The sequence below is a fragment of the Corylus avellana genome, chromosome 7 (genome assembly GCF_965113065.1).
Source record: "Corylus avellana chromosome 7, dhCorAvel1.hap1.2, whole genome shotgun sequence".
Taxonomy (NCBI): domain Eukaryota; kingdom Viridiplantae; phylum Streptophyta; class Magnoliopsida; order Fagales; family Betulaceae; genus Corylus; species Corylus avellana.
The window spans coordinates 14,812,312-14,826,885 of NC_142496.1; the positions used below are offsets into that span (position 1 = coordinate 14,812,312).

General features: G+C 41.2%; 1 protein-coding gene across 2 annotated transcripts in view; it reads left to right on the forward strand.

The window, feature by feature from the left end:
- Positions 1 to 14,574, forward strand: part of NUA (nuclear pore anchor) — a 73,773-nt gene that overhangs the window by 34,332 nt on the left and 24,867 nt on the right. For both annotated transcript variants that reach the window (XM_088518007.1, XM_088518006.1), the window contains exons 17-20: positions 77 to 190; positions 371 to 449; positions 8,790 to 8,830; positions 8,929 to 9,002. In XM_088518007.1, the coding sequence (XP_088374133.1) occupies positions 77 to 190; positions 371 to 449; positions 8,790 to 8,830; positions 8,929 to 9,002 (308 nt within the window). The remainder of the gene's footprint in view (positions 1 to 76; positions 191 to 370; positions 450 to 8,789; positions 8,831 to 8,928; positions 9,003 to 14,574) is intronic.

The following is a 14,574-nucleotide window of genomic DNA, read 5'->3' on the forward strand; positions in this document are numbered from 1 at the left end:
GTAGCGCTTGCTTGTTTGGCAAAATGATGCTTTTCCTTGAAAAACTATTCAATACTTTGCTGTGTACTGATTGAAGGAAAAGTTTGAAATCGAGCTAAAAAATCATACAGAGAAAGCTGCCTCTAAAGTGGCAGCTGTATTACAAAGAGCTGAAGAGCAAGGACGCATGATTGAATCCCTTCACTCCTCTGTAAGCTTCTACGAAGGCCAAACTTCTATTTTGCTGATAGCTTGCTACTCATTATTATTAATTATTGTTATTGTTATGGTTGGTTCTTTTGTTGTTGTTGTTACTACTACTACTTTTGTGACATGCTGTTGGTAGTATGAACTTTATGATTTACGTCATTTCTTCCTATTTTCTTCATAGGTTGCGATGTACAAAAGGTTATACGAAGAGGAACACAAACTTCAATCATCTCTGCCCTATTCTGCAGAAGCTGCTCCAGGTCTCTTCCTTTGTTCTCTCTCTCTCTCTCACGTTACAAACTTTAGCCTTTTCTCTTTCTTTTACTGGTCCCTATGGCAGCTAATCTAAGAATCTTGATAGTGCTGGCCTTTTAAAAATTGAATGCGTGTATTGCCATATCTTTTCTTCTTTCAAATTCCACTAAAAAATCCATCTTATTAGCTTTGGATAATTGTTTTAACTTCCAAAGTCAAATTAATATCGGAAGTTAACATCCTCTTTCCAATTCCAAGAGTGGACATATCCATTGAAATCAAATCTTTATCCAGATTTCCAGATAATGTGCCCTTGGAATAATATAACTGAGTTGGAAGAGCCACAAAATACTCTTATTTTCCTTGATGATTACTTGACACTGTTACATTGTTTATATAGAAATCTGATTTATCATTGAGAAATAAATGGAAAATCAGATAAGCCGTTTTTGGAAGTTTCCTTCTTCAACGCTCCCCCCACAAGTTGAGGCGAAGATTACTTGCACGCCTTACTTGAACAAGGCTAAATGAAAAACGGGTCTAGATGCTCCTTTTGTCAAAATATCTGCATTTTGTCCCTTGGTCTTCACATTAGATGTACAAATAAACTGTGCACGTAATTTTTCCTATCAAGTTCATTGGGTTTTGTTTTAGTGTGTTGGACTGGACTATGATCGATATTAATGCGGCCTTGTTGTCACAACATAATCCCATAGGCTCTTGAAAATCCTATCCAAATTCTTTTAGTAGAATCTTGAACCATTACAACTCATTTATCCATGTGCAATGACACATAGAAAAGTGCTAGCTACATCTATGCTTTCACCCCAAAATAACTAGTCAATTTGGAGCTTTCCTAGAATTCCTTATAAAGCCCAGTTTGACCTAATAATTAGGCAATGTAGGAGTTATCATTCATGACTACCTTTTTAAACCACCTACTCTATGTGGGCTACTTTCTATTTTCCTAATATTGGGACGCACTATCACCCCAAAACGATTAGTCAATTTGAAGTTTCCCTATAATTTCTTATAAAGCATAGCTTCACTTAGTAATTAGGCAATGTGAGAGTTAGAACTCATGACTACCTTTATAAACCATTTACTCGATGTGGGCTACTTCTTATCTTTCCAATATGGGACCGGGGTGTTACACCATGGGACATGGCTCAAAATCCACTTTTTCCACTGGATCTAGCAACAACTGACTGTTTCTTACTATGCTAGGCAACAAGATTTCCTCCCATAGGAGTGTAGTAAGCCGAAGTAGATATTCGATCCGTGGCTCATCTAGCTCAAGCTGTATTCATATAAGCTTCTACTTTCAGGTGATTATGTAGGGCAAACAACCCTTTCCTTGGTGAAGATTTCAAATATCAAAGTATTTGTAAATTGCTTCCATATGAACCATCAAGGTGAATGCATAAATTGACTCACTATATTGTTCCTCGTGGAACGCATGGGGTGGGGTTATGGAAACACATTTGTGGAGTTTGGAGGTCGTTTCGGGGTCACTTCCGATTAGATCCTGGTGTGGGAGGGAAGGTTAAATTTTGGGAGGATTGGTGGTGTGGTGAGACGTCTCTCAAGGATGCCTTCCCGGGTCTTTTTAATATTGCTTGCAACAAGGACGCTTCCATTGCGGATATCCGAGAGTGTGTAAACGGGATGGTTCACTGGAATGTTACTTTCACCCGCAGTATTCATGATTGGGAGGAGATGGCCTTAGCCTCTTTCTTCTCGCTCTTGTACTCGTCTTTGATTAGGGGGGAAGGGGAGGACCGGATGTGGTGGATTCACTCAAGCAAAGGGAAGTTTGAGGTCCGCTCTTTCTATAGGATGCTTGCCCTTAAGGTTCCTAATCACTTTCCGTGGAAAAGCATTTGGCGTACCAAGGCTCCTTTGAGAGTAGCGTTTTTTGCATGGGCGGCTGCCCTTGGGAAACCTCTCACGTTGGACAATGTTCGGAAGAGAGGCATCGTTGTGATTAATCGATGTTGTATGTGTGAGGCGGATGGGGAGTCCGTGGATCATCTCTTTCTTCATTGTGTAGTCGCACGGAAGTTGTGGGATGTTATCTTTTCTCGCTTTAACATGTGTTGGGTTATGCCTAGAAGTGTAAAAGAGATGTTCGCTAGTTGGTGGGCGGGTGGGAGAACGAGTAGTGCGGTGGTTTGGAAGATGGCTCCCCTTTGTCTCCTTTGGTGCCTCTGGAAGGAAAGGAATGCGAGATGCTTCGAAGATGCGTCGAGGAATCTAGAGGACCTTATTCTTTTCTTTTTGTACACCTTATTCACTTGGACTTCAGGCTGGCTTGCTCCTTTAGTGATCAACTTTTCTGATTTTCTCCTTATGTTCTCTTCTTCTTTCTCCCCTACTTAGTCGCTCTCTTGTATACTTCCTGTGTACTTGGGTTGCGCCCCTCTGCGCTCTTTTAATGCATTATTACTTATCAAAAAAAAAAAAATAAATTGACTCACTATATTGATTTCATAGGCCATGTCTGGATGAGTGTGGGGCAAATAGATTAACCTACCAACCAATCGTTGCTACCTGCCTTTATCCACAAGAGGGCTATCATCACTTTTTTCAAACCTTTTTATTGTGCTCTACTAGATTATCAACGACCTTACAATTGATCACCCCTGTTTCCATCAATATATCAAGAACATATTTTCATTGGATGAGGAAGATACCATGTCTCGATCTTGCAACTTCATTGCCCAAAAAAGATTTCAAATGGCCCAAGTCTTTTATCTCAAATTCAGTGGCCAAATATTTCTCCAACCTCTGCATTTTCTCATTACCATTTGTAGTCAATATGATATTGTTACATAACTTATAAAAGTGGTTACCTTCCCGTGTAGAGTTTTTGACGAATAGTGTATGATCCACTTGAGTTCGTTTATAGCCAAATCTCTTCAGAGCTCAAGAGAATCTCTCAAACCACGCTCTTGAATATTGTTTCAGTCCATTGTTCGAGGGAAGGTGGTGTGCTGTTGGTGAAGCAAGTTTTGGGGCGGAGTTTTAGCATGGTCTGGAGTTGTCTGATCTAGGTTTTTGGCCATGCCTTTTCGATGCTAAAGCTGAACGGGTTGGTAGAATCTTAGAAAAGGGAAAGAAGCTTTTACCTTTTTGGGCGAGGAAGGATAGGATTTCGGGGTTGTGGTTCGAGGCTGAGCGGGCTGTCGGGAACTATTTAGTAGGGTGGTGGAGTTGGGTTGCTACCCACCTTGTTGGCCTTCCCGCAAGCCATCTTTGTTGGACAGAAAGGATTGGATGTGCCCTTAAACTTAAGCCAATGGCTAACTTCTTGTGTAAACCCAAATCCAAGCTGGCCTTGGGTTCTAAGAGGAAGCCCGCATCCATGGTGGGTTTGGATGCGGGTCTTGGTTTTCTCGGTATGGTCACCCAACACAGTTCTAGTTTCCTGAAAAATGAACTAGAGGAGGGTACCTTCTTGCCTTCGCAGTCTGCCCAGTATGCCTCGCCAGAGCTGGTTATGTTTCTGGAAAATGTTGGGAGTGGTCTGGCGTACTCTAGTGACACCGATGACTCTTCTTTAGGGTCGGCTATGTTGGGTGAAGGGGTTTGACCTACTATGATTTGTCAGGCCCTGGCAGAGATACTCCCGAAAGTCGAAGGACATTAGAGAAGTTCATTTGGATGAGAGCTTGTTTGTCGTGGTTGTGGCGGCGATCAGTGCCTTGTCGGTTACTTCATTGGGTTTTGTTTCTTTGCTGTTGGTTTGAGTTGTTGCCCAGTCTGCGTTGGCGTCTGGAAGGGGTGCGGTTAGGAAATCTTCTCTAGTAAGTTTTCTCCAACGAGGCTTCCTTATCCTGTGCGCTTCTAGTGTGGTCTAGAGTCCTTCGATTGCCCAGCCTTTGTTTGCTAGCGTTGGGTTTGGTCCATTGTCTTCGTCTGGCGTGGGTGGATTTGCTCCCTTAAATCAGTGGGATGATGGTCTTGTGGGTGAGAAGAGGCTGGGCTTTTGTGCCTCGCCTGGTGGTTTGTCTGTGGATGGTCCTCCGTGCTCATTGCTACCACCTAGGCCATTTCTTATGTTTTCCATTCTAACTGGGTGTTCCTCTTAGTTTCTCCCAGGTATGTCTTGGAGGGCTCATTAGCTTTCTTTTGTCTTTGAGGTGGGTGAATCTTCGAAGGGGGGTGATCTTAAGGTGGGGGTTGTAGATTACCCCGAGGCACTCCAAGGTGCAAGGCTGTGTTATCATACTATGGGGATCTCTTACCGGGGTGATGAGAAGGGTTTTTCGGATTTCTGACTTGATGAGGAGCAACTTCAAGAGGTTTCAGTCTCTCCTTTTAAACCAAAAGGGAGGAGGGAGTTTAAGAATTTAGAGTGCTCGATCAACTTTGACCTAGGGGAGATGGTTCTAGTTGGGGTAAAGGCTGGGGGGGCTCTTGCTATGATGTAATGTAGCCTAGGGTTTTTGTGGGCATAGGGTTTCTGTTGTGGGGCTCTTGGTGATTCTAGTTTGGTTTTTGTGGGTTTAGGGTTTCTGTTGGGGGGCTCTTAGTGATTCTTGTTGCGTTTTTCCATGTGTTTTCTTTGTTCTTTTTTGTTTTTCATTATGTTTTAGTGTTCTTTTTGAATACTTCATGTATGTTTAGGGGCGCTTTACGCTTTTTTTTTTTTTTTTTTAACGATATTTCTTTGATTGCCTATCAAAAAAAGAAAAAAGAACAAAGAAATTGTTTCAATCCTTATAGGGTTTTCTTCAATTTACGCACTTTAGCCTTAGTTGAGGGGAATTGAGAACCAAGAGGAAGTTGCATCTACTTTCTCTAGATTGCCATGAAGGAATGCATTCTTCACATCAAGGTGGTGAAATGGCCAATTTAAGTTCACTGCAAAAGAAAGTAGAACTCGAATAGAATTCATCTTTGCTGCCGGGGCAAATGTCTTTTCATAGTGTATTCCATAAGTTTGAGTAAAGCCTTATGCTCCACTGTAAACACCCATTTTGCAACCATCCCCCCCTTATGCTCAACCAACTCCCATGTATTATTTTTGCGTAGAGCTTTCATCTCTTCCTGCATGACTTCCCTTCTCTTTGAATCACTAATTGCTTCTTGTAAACCTTGAGAAATAGACATGAAAGACAATCTAGATACATAGGAACAATACGATAGTGACAGATGTTGATAGACACATAGTAAGATATAGGATGTTGAGTACAAGGTCTACTCTCTTCATGTTGACCAATAGGCAGATTTTATATCATCAACAACCATTGAATTTAAATAAGGGGCAGTGATACCATTACCTAAGTCAGGGTCATATGTTCGGGAAGTAGCATCAAGAATAGTGTTACTGTTCGGATGATTTATGTAAACTCTCAGGTTCTCCATTGGTGGCGGCTCAAATGGCTTATCAGCAAGCAGTTGTTGTTTATCATGCTTGATGAGTGGTCGTGTGTAGGGCTGGCAAAAGGGGTAAACGAGTAGACACGATTACGACCCGTTAGGACCCGCGACACGATTACGCTATATACGAACACAACCCGTTTAGCTAAACGGGCTAGCGGGTCTGACACGATTATAACACGAAAAATATCTGAGTAACTCGACACGACCCGTTTAAAATAACTGGGTTATATCGGGTATACACGATCCGACACGACCTGATAAAATAAACAATTAAAATACACTATACATTGGTTTCATGTGCAGCACAAATCCTGGATGCACCATACTCCTCCATGGATATGATTAAAGAGGAGCAAAAATCATCCAGTAAATGGCATAAATACTTAGAAGCCGAAGAAAGAGCAACCCGTTATCCAATTTTAATCCCATGGGCATCAAGATTCAAGATGAGGTAGCAGCCTTGTGTAAGCTGCAGTATGATGGTTCACACTGCCATGATATGATCTATGATCTATACAAGAATTCTTTGAAAAATATTTCAAAACAAAAGGAAAAATATATATATATATATATATATATATATATATATATATATAGAAGAGATTTTAGAATCTAGTAAACTAAATATACCCCATTACAAAATCCTATATGCTCCTAGCAACAATTGTCATGGTAACCGGAGCCAGAGAGTGCAGATTACCGCCGTCTACAAGGGGGAGAACTTGAAGAGGCGCAGCACAGAGATTCAGAGATGAGAGAGAGAGAGAGAGCCGAGAGGGAGTCAGGGAGAGAGAGGCGCGGCTAGGGCTGGGTGGGGGGCGATAAAGTGAAGAGTCTGAAGAGGGGAACTTAGGTCCCAGTTCCTGGGTTAGTTAGGGCATTTTAGTCTTTAGGGTTTTTTTTTTAAATGGGTCTGGCGGGTCACCCGGTTGATCCGTCGGGTAGTCCCTCCAGACCCGAACTTAACTGTGTCTTAATCGGGTAGACCCGATTAAGACCCGAACCCGGTAAGTCCAAACCCAATACCTGTTAACTTCGTGTTGTGTTCGTATCGGGTTCGTGGGTCGTGTCAAAATTGTCGAGTCCCGTGCCTATACCTCTTATATGTAGGGGAAGAACCCTCAAAGATATATTTGAGAGCACAATGATCTAATTTTCCTCGAGTTGGACGATGAATGTGAACAAAATAGACATAACCAAACACCTTTGGAGAGACTCCTTTGGAAGGAGATAAAAGTGGGGATATCAAGACAAAGTTTTCCTTCAAACTGGGTTGGAGGAATTTTCTCTAATTTAATCTATAATAATGATATGTGTCCTCATATCATGTGAAAGTCATTTTTTTTTAATAAAATCTCTTCCAAGTTTGTTCCTACACATGTCATTATTATAGATTAGGTTGGAGAAAATTTCTCTAATCCAGTTTGAGGGAAAATTCTGTCTTGGATAACACCTCTAGAGGTATGTTAAAATCTTAGAAACATGACGAAATTCTATTGATGAGATATGTTGCTGTGAGTTAGGTTCACCCCAATAAGATTTGTGGACATGCATATCAATCATTAGAGGACCGTGTTATCTCAAGAAGATGTCGATTTTTCCATTGTACAATTCCATTATGTTGGGGAGTATCAACACGTGGTTTGATCGATGTTACATATTTATGAAAAATGGTACCATGAATACTAGATAGATACTCACCCCCATTATTAGAACAAACAATTTTGATGGAGGCATTATTGGGCTTGGATCATATAGTGAAGTATTTGAAAAACAAAGGACACTTCATTTTATCTTTGAATAAATAGACTCAGGTGGTGCTATAAAATTCATCAGTGAAAGATACAAACCACCGATGACTAGATAAAGAAACTACTTGTGAAGGACCTTAAACATTAGTATGGACAAGAACAAAAGGCATATGGTTTTTAGTTATACTAGGAGAAAGTGTTACTCAATGATGTTTAGCAAGCTCACTAGTTTCACACTTCAACTTAGAAATAAGATTATGCAAAAATAAGGAAGGAAACATATGCTACAATAATAGAAAAGAAAGATGTGCTAACTGCTGATGCCAAAGCCAAGTTCTTTCTGCAGAATCATTTGACCGAACGGTGTGATAAGCCTATGTGAGCTGACCTTGTGTTGTGGGCTGGAAACCCAGATAGTACAAACCATCTCTTTGGCTACAGTTCCTGATTATCATTCTTGTGTTTACGTCTTGGAAAAAAAAAAAAAAAAGAATAAAAGATGTCTCTACAATATAACTTACGAATAATACGAGCAATGGACAATAAAGTGGATGCAAAATCCACTGTATGAGAAGGTCATCGAGGAATTTTATGCATTGTTAGTTGACTTGACATACTTTGTAGGTTTGCATTATGTTTGGCATTTGTTATTCTTATTTTCTTTTCTTCATGCGGCCATATAATTACAAATTGGTTTTGTGCTAGCTACCTCCGTGTAGGAGGTCATTTGAGAATGGACAAAGTTTTCCTCCAAATTGGGTTGGAGGAATTTTCTTCAACGTAATATATAAAAATGACATATATCCATTTTTTTAATAACATGTGAGATGCACATGAATTTTTAATATTATTTATTCTAACTTTGTCTCTGCTATTAAAAAACATGTGCATCTCACATGTTCAAATGATACATATCATTTTTATAGACTGTGTCGCTCTCTTGTATACTTCCTGTGTACTAGGGTTGCGCCCCTCTGCGCTCTTAATGCATTATTACTTATCAAAAACATATCATTTTTATAGACTGAGTTGGAGGAAGTTCCTCCAACCCAGTTTGGAGGGAAAACATTGTCCTTTGAGAATTGTATGCATTTTTACCCGACCTCACTTCTATAACAAGTTATTTTCATGTCTTTCATATGTTAAAGTATTCTTACTTACTTTTCTGCACCTGGTTATATAATTAGAAATTGTTTCTTACAGATGATAGGAGGACCGATCTCAAGCTTCTTGAAAGATCTCAGGTATGGTACCATGGACATTATCTAAGAAATGGAGGTTTGAGATATCATTGGTAGTGTATATTTCCTGACATGTTCATCTATATATAAAAATAATGCAGGAAGCTACTAAAAAGGCCCATGAGCAGGCCATGGAGCGAGTTAGATGTCTTGAAGAAGAATTGGCGAAGTCTAGGTAAATTGTTATTTTTGGAATTTGGTGTATATGTCTGTTTCCCTAACTCTGATTTGAATTGCTTGCATGAAATTTCAACTTATCTTGGTTTTTGGATGAAAATAAAGAGAGTTGTGAAGGAAAGAGAGTGTTGAAAGATGATCAGTTGGTTACCATTGCCCTATATTCTGCTTTGGCCCTTGATTGTGCCATTACTCTCTGTTCCTTACTTTTCCAAGTGACTAGATTACGGCCTAAGAGTGTACAATATCCTGTTACAGATCATCTATCTGAGGAGGAACTTGCCCAATCTGCATAAGTAAAACCTTCTACTTGAAGGTATTGTTTCGGTCTAGAGAATATAACATGGCCATGAGTTCTTTTCAAGTATTTAATAATGAGTATCAATTTCCCGATGTGAAACCCTAAGAGCCTCGAAGAATCAACTAAGAACACTAAGACTTCAACCCCACAGTGGAGTACATCCCTTAATCTCTAGCCGTTTGCAACCCAACTTCCAACTTAGAATCGCCGGAGTTCATTCCCTGATCATCAACCATTTTCATCCTAGCGCTTTACCCAAACGTCTGCAAACCAGTACACACCTACAACAGAACCGCTGCTGGTCATAATCCATAGGACCACCGCGTGTTCCAATCTCCAGCCCCGCACACAGTCACTGCCTCCCAAGACCCACTGAACTATCACTGCAAAACTGCTGTTGATCAAGACCTCGGACAACCGCACACTCTAGCTCCAATCCTGCATGAAGCCATTGCTGCCCAAGGCCACGGACAAAACCGCCACCGACAATCCAGTGATCCACCACCATGGACTCACCCAGCCCTTTGTCAAGACATTGCCCTTCCACTCACACTATAGACTTGTCTAGCATGAGACCTAGGACAACCACCGCACCAATAAATTTTTGTCACTCAACCATAGTAGTGAAACCCAGCAAACCCAATAGAACAACCCGTTCAACACCCGGAACAATAAGGAATTAAACTCCCAAACCAATCCGTCATCCATACTTATAATAATGAAGCAATGGCTACTAAGAGCTTTCACAGTGGATTAGCCCTTCTTCATTTTTATCTAAAATGGCTAACCAAATCCACAAAAACTCCCCTCCATCCAATTATGTACAAAAAATGTAAAATGCAATTTTTCTCCATTTGTGAACAGTGCACCGCTACATGTAGCGGTGCTGTTCACGTATGCATTTTGTTTTGTATTTCTCTCCCTTTTTCTTTTCATGAATTTTCTTCTCCATTTTTTTTTCCACCTTATTTCCGTCCTCTCTATCTCTCTCGTTTTAACGTATTCCCCTCCCTTGTTTCTCCTTCTTTTTTTTTTTTTGATAAGTAAATTGTATATATAAAAAAAAAGCGCAATGCGCCTCTAAGTACACAAGAGAGTATACATAGGTAGCCCAAATAAACCCAAAAAACAGACCCCAAAGAAACCCCACCCAACTATAACCACCACCAAACGAAAAACCAAAGCAAGAGTACTGCTTCGGAGAAAGTTTCTCTCTAACCTCATAGTTGATGGAGCATTCTAAATGCTTGATTTCCCGCTTCCCTTTTGCCTTAGAGGTAAAGGGCTCCCGCTCCTCTTCAATATTCAAAAAGAGATTCAAAAGACTCTTCTCATCACCTCCTTCACCATTAGACAGTCCCACACTGGAGGTGAAATTCACCGCATCTATAACCACCTCCGAATAGTTCCCCACCCCCTTCTCGGAGGGTTCCGCTACAACGTCGGCAAACAGCTCCTTGTTCTTCTGCAACTGCTTGGCAAGCTTCTTCTTCACCCTCCGGGCATACCCTATTTGAGATTTGGAAACAGAGGAATAAATCGGAGCACCACTCTCCGACATTCGAGGAAAAGGTTCGCTTATTCTCAAACCCAGCTCAGCCGCATGCTTTCCCGAAATAGAACAGGTTAGTGAATCTTCGACTACAACCTTAGAGCCCTTTACCGACGATGAAGCCTCCTTCGTCCTAGGCAGAGAGGAAGCAGAAACATTTCTAGACCCTAAAAACCCCCGACGTAGCAACCCTTTCGCCGGAGCAGTCTTAACGGGTTCAACCTCCTTCGTCGGAACAGCACCAGCTCCCACCGGAGGAGTAGAGACCACCACCGGAGACAAAGGAGAGACATGGGTACTCACCGGAGTCAACAACCAGTTCTGGGTATTCTCCGGCAACAGAGCAGCCTTCGTCGGAAAAACAGGGACCGTCGCCGTTTCAAGAGACACAGACCCCGTCGCACAAACCAGGTGATTTGACTTCGGATGCACCTCCGCCAATGACAGCCCCACCAACGCAAGCTCGGAATCATCGTTGGAAACCCCGGCGAGACCACCGGCGACCGGCGCAAATACCTCAGATACGCACGCCTCCCTACGATCGGCCGGATCATCAATCTCTCCCGGCGAGGCAGAACCACATTGTTGCGACTTAGGCAAACACTTAACACGACGCTTCAAACCCCTGCGCCAAGCTGTCTTGAAATACCCAGCGTGTTTGGGCTTAAGGAAAGACCCAAACTCGCGAACACCCAGCCCAACTAAAAGTCCTTTAACTAACCCAGCTAGGACCTGGCCCAAAACAGAACGTAAAAGACCTAGCAATGTCTTATTCTTCTTCTTCTTCTTCTTCGTATGATCCGCCGCCGGGATAAAACATGTAGCCAGATTAGCAGGATCTGGCAACTCCAACTCCAACCAATCCACCAGCACCCACGACTCATACTCACCGTACCCGGGCTCGAAAGAGTCCTTCACCGGGAAGAGATCAATGAGTTGCGAGGATCTAACCCTCCTCCCAATGGAAGGCTCCTCAGAACCAGCTGCCAGTCGAAGAACCTCCGCAAAGGAGCGCCCAGGGTGACATCCAGAGATGGATTCTCCCAAACCAAGCTTGAGCTGCGTCCCCGGAACATGGTGCATAGAGGCTGTTGGACCCAACAACCTCCGCAATTCATTTGCAAACCGACGCCATCCCCTCCCTCCACGGCCCGCAGGTAGCCAAATGATTCCTTTACGACCTCCCTCAGCAAAGACGGCCACCTCCAGGAAACTACTTGCCTTATTAACACCCCCATGCACCATCAAAGCCTTATCGCCCTCACGGTATGACTTGGCGATATCAACCTTCAACAGAGATTGACTCACCTCCTCGACCATATCCACCAACCATGAAGCACAAGGTTGGCTCACGAAAATTACCCCTACGAACCCTTTTTTCTTTTCCTCCAACCGAAGATCAGGACACCCTACCTTCGCTGACAGGCAAAAGGATTTCGCTTCTATGGAGAAGCGCCGTTCCATAGCGGCTGACCAGAGCCTAGCGCACAACACCTAAACAGCACCGCCGCTAGGGCAGAAAACTATCTTGCTAACCTAAAAAATGTAGACGGAGAGAGAGAGAGAGAGAGAGAGGTATTAAAAAACATCACGAGTATAAATTTATTGACTACCCTTGTTTCTCCTTCTTGTGAGAGGAAAACCTAGAAATTTATTGACTACCCATGATTCCGATACCGGTGGTTGAACCGGACGAAGCCTAGCTCTTGCCGTATGTTGTCGACCATCGAGGTAGCAGTCCCAGAGGACAAGACCCGCAGTCAGGTTGCTGGATGGATCGATAGCAGCTGGTGGGTCTAGGAGGGCTTGTTAGGCTGCGACGTAGGCTTGGGTTGGGTGGAGGAATAGGAGGAGTACAAGTTGTAGGAGGAGGATGAGGTCTGGTTTTTTTGGTCGTTAAGGGAGGATTTTGGTTGCGTGGATGAGAGGATCCGAGACCTAGATCGAAGTCGAAGCTGGATTTGGATTTGGACTTACTGTAATTTGAATTCATGGTTTCAGAGTTTTGTCCAACTAAAATTGTATTGCTCACATTGATGGTCATGGAAATCATTGTAGTTTCTTCTTCTTCTTCTTCTTCTTCAGTGTCAATATATTATATAAATCCCTTTGTAACATGATCATGCCAACCACCAACTGCAGTTCTTTCAATCGGATATCTCTGGGAGGACCCGGAGGAGGGAAAGATAGAGGAGAGTGGTGGAAATAAGGAGAGAGGCTATTTAGGAAGCTATTATTTTGTGAAAAGATGGCAGGGTTTTGAGAAGACATAATGAAATAAAAAAAAGAAGAAAAAAAAAAAAAAAAAAGGAAATAAAGAAATAATAAAAAATAATATTTAAATGATATAGAGAAATAATAAATAATCGAATATATGGTGTCTTGTAAAATTCATTAGCTAAACTAGATAAAGTGGGTTTTGATTAGCCATTTTTCATAAAAATATACATAAACCACTGTGAACGCTAACAAAGAAATGGTTGAAAAGGTAGTGGCAGATTTTCGAGAGATGCATTGAAGCGTTGAACCACTCTTTTTTTTTTTTTTTTTTTTAAAATCATATAGGGGCACTTCCGGTATTTCAATGGTCAAAGGTGGGGGTATTTTGGGAAGAATTTTGTCAAAGTGGTAACAAGTTGGTAGGTTGACGTACCCAAGTGTTACGCTTGGTAGTTCTGGGGGACTTAAGTATATATTGCCTATAATATTAATTGTGGTGGTGGTGGAGGGCGGTGAGAGAGAGTTTGGAGATTGGACAAAGAATGTAGAATTAGAAATTTGAAAGGAGTATTTAGTCAATATGATTGTAGATTCAGGCGTTTTGGTGATGTAATACTTATAATATTAATTGTGGTTGGGGCAGATTTGCCTATCATGGAGCTTGTCATTATTGTGCAATTGATTGATGTAGGACGATATTTACCTTTATTTTCAGTAAAAATGAAAATAAAGAAAATATCAAAAATAATATTGGAGCAGCGCCGCTTGATCAGAATTTTATTCGTTCTCAAACAATGAAAGTACAAAATGAAAGATTGCCATGATTCCCGTTGATTGTCAATCTTATATTAGGATTTTATTTTATTTTATTAGGACTTTATTTCCTTTCCTTATAGGGTTAGGTTTACTATTGTTACTAGGATTATGTTTACTTTCCTACTAAGATTAAATTTACTTTCTCTACTCGGATTAGATTTACTTTCTCTACTAGAAGTAGGTCTACTTTCTTTACAAGTATTTATCTTTTATAAATAGGCTTGCTTATTATGTAAAACTCAACTCATTAAATTATTATTAAATCAAAGAATTCTCTCTCAAATACTCTACGGAGTTTTATTTTTCTTTTAGCTTGCGGGCTTGTTTTTATCTTTTTGGGTAGAAGACGAAGACGCTTCTCCTTGCAGAATCAAAGACGTTGCTCTTTGATTAGTTACCTTAGTATTCCGCTACATCATTGATCAATTACATATGATAAACAAATCAATGATTTGGAGCAAGAAGTGATGTGGGTTGTGGAGTGAAGTGAGAGTTGGGTTGTATGTAAGTGATGCTGAATTATATATTGAAAAAAGTTTAAAATTGAATGAATTCCTTCTAAGTTTTTTCCTAGTATTACAAATTTATTCATTACTTCATCCAACAGTAGATTGTGTGCTTTTCTCTTTTAGCTGTCCTAAATGATGAAAGTCTCCAACAATGAAAGCATGTATCTATTTA